The sequence below is a fragment of the Micromys minutus genome (genome assembly GCF_963924665.1).
Source record: "Micromys minutus genome assembly, chromosome: 3".
Lineage (NCBI taxonomy): Eukaryota > Metazoa > Chordata > Mammalia > Rodentia > Muridae > Micromys > Micromys minutus.
Window position 1 is genome coordinate 45,455,194 of NC_137972.1, and position 6,967 is coordinate 45,462,160.

The window sequence follows — 6,967 nt, forward strand, 5'->3', positions numbered from 1 at the left end:
GTTAATCACCAGTGATTTAGAAACCATTATAGCATGAACATTAAATCATAGATAACCTTCTTATACCTGTTGTTTGCTTGTACTTAAGTTTAGGGATAATTTTAAGGGTTAGGTTTGAAGGAAACATTTGAATTTAGCACTTCTTAATTTAACCATCACCTGTAGAAGATAGTTAGATGAGTACTAGACCTTAAATTGCCTAATAGCTTTTATATTTGTTTAGAGAATGACAGATCCTTTGTGTTTTATAAGTATTTATTTTAGTGAAATGAACTATAATTTCAAAATAGTTACATAGATTTTAAAATAAGGTCTTTGACAGCTATGTAGCAATTTGCACAGCAGATTTGGATTGCTTTAATGTCTTGTTTCTTGGAGGGAGACTTGATTTATCAAGTTTATTTGCATCTGAAACTGTATTTGCCTAGAGAGGAGTTGGCCTTGTAGTTTATAAGGTAGTTTTGCATGCCTTCTGGAAGAAAAAGATTCAGGTCACATCCAACTCACTGTATAATATTTGTAGCATGTTATAGCTGACTGTAAAAACAGGCTAAATAGGTTGCTGAACATGTAAAGCTGCAAACCTGCCTGCACCTAAAGAGCAGGCACTTTACTTAGATGTCTTCATTAAATATTGAATGTCAGCGTCTAAGCTAAAGAAACTTCAGTGACCACTTACCCCATGTCAGTGTTTTCATCATCAAGGGCACATAAGTCAGGCCAGATGACAAATGGGTTAACCCAGGATCACTGAGTATGCTGAGCCAGGGCTTTGATGCTGCTACAGGCCTTCCTCCTCTCTGTTAGGGTGGGCAGGTGGGAGCCTGTCCTTTTGTAAGTCCTGGAGTTGCAGTTTAGGCTGTTAGTAGGGTGCTTGGGCTGACATATTCAGTGGCATAACCCTGACATCACTCGGACTAGAATGAAATGCCATTGATCTTCAGAGAAAGGTCTAGGTGACTAGCAGGGTAGCTCAGTGGGTAAGGACACTTTACCAACAAACCTAACAACTTGATGTCAATTCCCAAGACTCACATGATGGGAGGATAGAACCAGTTCCCTCAACTTGTCCTGACAAGAACTACCATACATGCACCATACATGCCATGGGACAAACCACAAAAACACACTTTTAAAGAATGTATTTCGTCCATGGATTTTGAAGACATGCTCTGGGAGACCTAGAGAGTATGCTTACATAGGGGACATTTGCTAAAAAATGACCACAGTTTTTCCTGGCACTACAGGTACCACAGGGAAGAGACAAGTAGACTATTTATTCTTACATATGACAGAAATTTTAATCACCATTGGAAAGTTGTGCTAGTGTTTTAGAGCCTTGTTTTTATTGCATGTTTCTTTTTTGGAAATTTGAGTTCATCTGAATGATTCTTCAGGTTGCCAATTTTTAAAAAAGTAATATATATGAGTATACTATAGCTATCAGACACACCAGAAGAGAGCATCAGATCCCATTACAAGTGGTTGTGAGACACCATGTGGCTGCTGAGTTTTGAACTCAGGGCCTCTGGAAGAGCAGTCAGTGCTCTTAACCACTGAGCCATTTCTCCAGCAGGTTGCCCTTTTGACAGTGGGACTTGCCTGTGGCACATCATGCTTATGTATAAAATACTTGGCCAAAGCAGCCCTGCACTCTTCAAAATTAGAGCCCCCAAGGAACTTTTGCTTGTCTTGGATATAGCAATAGGAAACTTTCATATCAGAATTTTAATTGTTGGTGTGGTTTTGTTTGTTGTTTGAGACAAGGTTTCTCTGTGTAGCCCTTCCTTGGTACTCATTCTATAGATCAGGCTATCCCTGAACTTAAAGATCCATCTGCTTCCTGAGTGCTGAGATTAAAGGCATGCACCGCTATTGCCCAGTTTCGGATTAGCATTTAAAGTTGAAAAAAATGTTTTATAGTACCAGAATAACACAGAGACTGTCAATAATGATGCCACAAGCCATGCAGCCTTTGGAAATGCTCCATGGTAAACTCAGAAAGGACAGGATAGAAAGTGAAAAGAGTTACAGGGCTTCTTCCCTTCTATACCCTCCTCAGAAAATCTTGGTTCCAAGAATCCCTGGGTCAATGAATCAATTGGCTATTGTTTCCTAGAGTTTGAACTACTTGTAGCTTTTTTAAAATTTTGACTCTTTGGTTGTAGAAAAGTTGTAGTTCTACTTTCTGGTATTCAAATAGTGTGTTTTAGGGCCTAAAACACATTTCTGCATTGTTCAGAACGACAGCTTTGAGTTGACCATTCATCTACTCTCTAATTAGCCAAGAAATTTGTGTGGGAGCCTGTTGTGGCTGACCAGCTGTACCTGATAAGTTTGCAATAAATAATGTATATGTGGCCGCTTGAAGCCACTGCATGTCTGCAAACACCAGATCCTCGAGTTCACAAGAGGCTTTTTGGCACTGATGTTGGTAGATGGCCTAATGAAGCTGGGTATGTCTGTATTTCCCAGGGCAGGGTGGGCACATAGTTTTCTGTTTCTGAGTATTTGAGCACACATCTGTAGCTGAGATGGTGGGGCTTTGTCTGCATGCGTTTTCAGTAGCAATTTTTTATTTTGCTGCATATGTATATGAGCCTTTCCCCTCTTAATCTTACTATGGCTGTAGCCAGCCAGATTAACTCAGACGTGACTCTGCTCTGAGTAATTAATTTATTAAGGCTCTATAACAGCCTGAGGAACGAACTGTCTCAACTCAATCTGTACTCTGGGTTTTTGGACAGGGTTGTCTTAATATAGTCCTGGCTGTGCTTGGAACTTTCTGGCCTCATATTTATTCACTGAGATCCTTTTACTGCATCTGCTTCCCTAATGCTGGGACACCCACACCCATTTCACTCTTCTACACTACACGGCCCATATTACCTGTCAGACAACAGGAGAAATATCTGGTAGAAAAGGACTTTATGATTGGGTTGTTTCTTGGCTTTTTGAGACAGTTTCTCTATGTATAGCCTTGGCTGTTCTGGAACTCAATCTGTAGACCAGACTGACCTCACTTAAAGGTCTGCACCACCACTGCCAGTCAAAAGAGTTAATTTTGTAGTGGGAGACAGATTTAACAGAGCCCAGTGGCTTTCTTGAGTCTGGTATATACTGGTGGGAAATAATAGCCTAGAATGGGAATACAACTTCTTGAGGCTACCCAGTTGCCCATTCAGGAAGCCAAAGAATTAGAAGGATTGAATGAAGAAAAGCATTTGCGGGAAAAGGTACTATTTAATTGCAAAGGGAACTATAGAAAAAAGGGTGCAAAGCAGAGAAATTAATGATGCCCTACAAGGTATGGCCACAGTCAAATATGGTGAAGGTTTTAAATTATCCTTGTGTGAAGGTAGCTGGGGGTTTTTGTTTGTTTGTTTGTTTGGTTGGTTGGTTTTTGTTTTTTTTTTTGTTTGTTTGTTTGTTTGTTTCCTTAGCTTTTTAGATAAAGAGGGTCAAAGATCAGGATTAAATCAACAGAAAAGTTGTACTGGCTAAGACCCAGGGCCATTCACGTGTGGTAGGTGCTGCTGGAAGGGTGGACAGCTAGCTTATCACATTGCTTCAAATAAATGCAAGAATCACCCTGAAATATATTAATGTCTTCACTGTTCACAACTTAGAATTTAAATTATTTTACAGAGACTAGAGATCAGTTATTTAATTTAGTTAGTATAACCAGGTACTTTTACAAAACTTTTTTCTTTATATAAATAAAATTATGTTATTTATAAATGTAAATAAAATATTTATGTAAATTTTTCTAATAATTGTGTTGTTTCTAAAAGCACATTTGATCTGTCCAGTACACTGCTGTTAGATGTACCACCATTCCCATCTGCTGCCTTTTCATCTACAGGAAAATTAGCTGCACATAAGTGCTTTTATAACACAGCACACCACTACCTGCCCACACTGTTGTGCCTATGCTAGGGTGACTGGACCATCATTTATTCTCTGTTCTGTCTGTAATGAAGCTTACTGACTATGCTGAAGAATTAGAGCATATTTGCTGATGTGTTCATTCATTGCCCAGCATTGGCTCAAGTATTTAGACATCTTACCTGTTGGCCAAAGGATGTGAGTAGTTCAGCAATCTGGCCTTGTTTGGAGTCGTATCCTGGAGAAGCCAGGGAGCTACATACAGTAGGGAGCTGGAAGTTGTGCTGTTAGGTGCCTTCTTGGGTTGTTTGAAGGTTCGGGAGCTCCCTTTTCTATCTCTATTTATCTTCTGTAAGACCACATTAACGCACATGGCTTCTACCAAAACAGATACCATTTCTCATCTCCATGATACTAACATCTGTTCTGATTCTTCAACTGCGCACAACCCTATCCTCACCCAGGCTTATTACCATTGCCATTTGCAGCCTTGATCTGGGCTTAAAGCTCAAGTGGAGAGCTTGGGTGCACACACGCACACTCACACACACTCTCACACTCTCCCATTGCCTTCAACTGCAGTAATTTATTTGCTTTTTATTTGGCATTGTGGTGTAAAGTGTATTGTGCTAAAGGACATTACAAAACTTGACTGAAGTTCTAGCATGAGGCTACTTGCCTTGTGATATTTGGGTCTACATTACTTATCTGTTACATGGCTGCAGAGGAGAAGCTGCTGCTCCTAGATAGAAACTTTGGCTAGCATTCCTTTCTCCATGTTTGAGACCGAATGGTCCTGCATTGTGAAAGTGTTTGGCACCACTTAGAAGCTATGCACAAATAGCTATGAGAGAGCCCGTGTCAGCTGGGGATTGGCGCAGACATAACTGTTACAGCACAGTCAATGTATCACTTGTCTGAGGGTTGTGGTTCCCCCACCTCCAGTGACTTCATCGTTGTTTATGCCAATCACAGCTGCAGGGGAGGGAGCAGGCCCAGTTGGAATAATTACATTGAGGAGTGAATGTCACACTTTTAATTTCATTCTCTTTTCAAGGGATTACCAGTGTATTACCATTTAATAAAATGAGATTAGCCCTCTGCAGCAGACGTATTTGAAAGCTGTAGTGCAATTGTGACAACTCAAAAAAAGGGGCATTTTTAGCATTCCTATAAACTTGTTATATTAGATGGTTACATAGGGATGTGTGCATGTGTACCATAAGTACATATGTTATCTCCTTTTGAAGATACACAACATTGAAACTGGAATATTGGACAGTTGCCATAATAAAATCATTAAAGTACTTAAAATGGTTAATGCTCTATCTTGTGTTGTAGGAAACCTCGAATCAATTCTCAGCTGGTGGCACAGCAGGTGGCACAGCAGTACGCCACTCCACCTCCCCCTAAGAAGGAGAAGAAGGAGAAGGTTGAAAAGCCCGACAAAGAAAAACCAGAGAAAGACAAGGACATTAGTCCCAGTGTCACCAAGAAAAACACCAACAAGAAAACAAAGTAAGTTCTGGATACTGCAAACAATGCATTATTTTTGCTCTTGAATCAGGCATTTTAAATGATGATTTACTTGTATTTTTCTGGGTCTTTGCTTTGCCCCTTAGACCAAAGTCTGATATTCTGAAAGATCCTCCTAGTGAAGCTAACAGCATACAGTCTGCTAATGCTACAACAAAGACCAGCGAAACGAACCACACCTCAAGGTACAATGAAACTTTAAGGAAATAATAAGTCAGAAGACTAGGATTACTGCATACTTAACAGATTTTAGACAGGGGGAAATAAGAGTAGCTAGAGGTGAGGCTGCTGGGCTTTTAAGATCATCCTGAAATGATTCGTCATCCATGGTCAAAAGTTCTGCTAGCTTATGATGATCGCTCTTATGCTAACATGGGCAGCTTTAAATCTGTGGGCACAGGACTAGGAAGGTTTGTGTTGATGTTGTCACTTCTTAAATGCTTCCCTTGACATATTTCAGGCCCCGGCTGAAGAATGTGGACAGGAGCACTGCACAGCAGTTGGCAGTAACTGTGGGCAACGTCACGGTCATTATCACAGACTTTAAGGAAAAGACTCGTTCCTCCTCTACATCCTCCTCTACAGTGACCTCCAGTGCAGGGTCAGAACAGCAGAACCAGAGCAGCTCGGGCTCAGAGAGTACAGACAAAGGCTCCTCCCGCTCCTCTACGCCAAAGGGCGACATGTCAGCAGTAAATGATGAATCTTTCTGAAATTGCACATGGAATTGTGAAACTATGAATCAGGGTATGAGATTCAAACCCTCCACCTGCCCATGCTGCTTGCACCCTGGAGAGTCTTCTGTGGATGACCTTGTAGTGATGCTACCAGGAGAGGTCCTGCTTGCTGTGGGCATCTGGCTACCAAGGAATTTCGTACCCTGACAGTTACTCTTGACACTTTTATGTATTCCATTGTTTTATATGATTTTCCTAACAATCATTTATAATTGGATGTGCTCCTGAATCTACTTTTTATATATAAAAAAAATCTGCTGTGCACAATTTCCCATGTACATTACAACTGGTTTTGTTTCTGTTTTGTTGAAAAGGGTTGGGAGGGGGGGAGGGAACTTTTATTTATTGTGTTCACAGACTCCATCCTGTCAGCATATCCTCTTAAATTTAGTTCTTTCTTCCAGCTATACTCTGTACTATCAGTTTTGATATAACTATATATATAAATATAAAATTATATATAAAGGGTTATTTGAAACCAATCCATGGCAACGCTGGTGCTTGATACACTGTGAAGTGAATACAACATTGAACAGTTGACACAGATCTGGGACAGTCTCTTCTATGAAAGTGCTGAAATATAATTAAAATCAGTCTTACATGAAGTATGTTCCAACCTGCGTGGGAACTTGACTCTCTCATCTGTCTTTAAGAGTACTGGATAATATTAAAAAAATATATTTTTTAAACAATGTGATCTCAAATTTAAAGACTGCTCCAGATAGCCTGCATTTGCGATGGGCTAATTGACAAGTGGTTCAGTTGGAGGGCTTTGACCATTCAGAAGTAACAAGACTAGCTCCAGA

At 40.2% G+C, this 6,967-nt stretch overlaps 1 protein-coding gene across 1 annotated transcript in view; it reads left to right on the top strand.

The window, feature by feature from the left end:
• RYBP (RING1 and YY1 binding protein) overlaps nucleotides 1-6,297 on the top strand; it is a 43,559-nt gene extending 37,262 nt beyond the window's left edge. The window contains exons 3-5 of the mRNA XM_080914810.1: nucleotides 5,230-5,406; nucleotides 5,511-5,609; nucleotides 5,885-6,297. Of these exons, the coding sequence (XP_080770936.1) occupies nucleotides 5,230-5,406; nucleotides 5,511-5,609; nucleotides 5,885-6,137 (529 nt within the window). The 3' untranslated portion in view covers nucleotides 6,138-6,297. The remainder of the gene's footprint in view (nucleotides 1-5,229; nucleotides 5,407-5,510; nucleotides 5,610-5,884) is intronic.
• The last annotated feature ends 670 nt before the right edge of the window (nucleotides 6,298-6,967 follow it).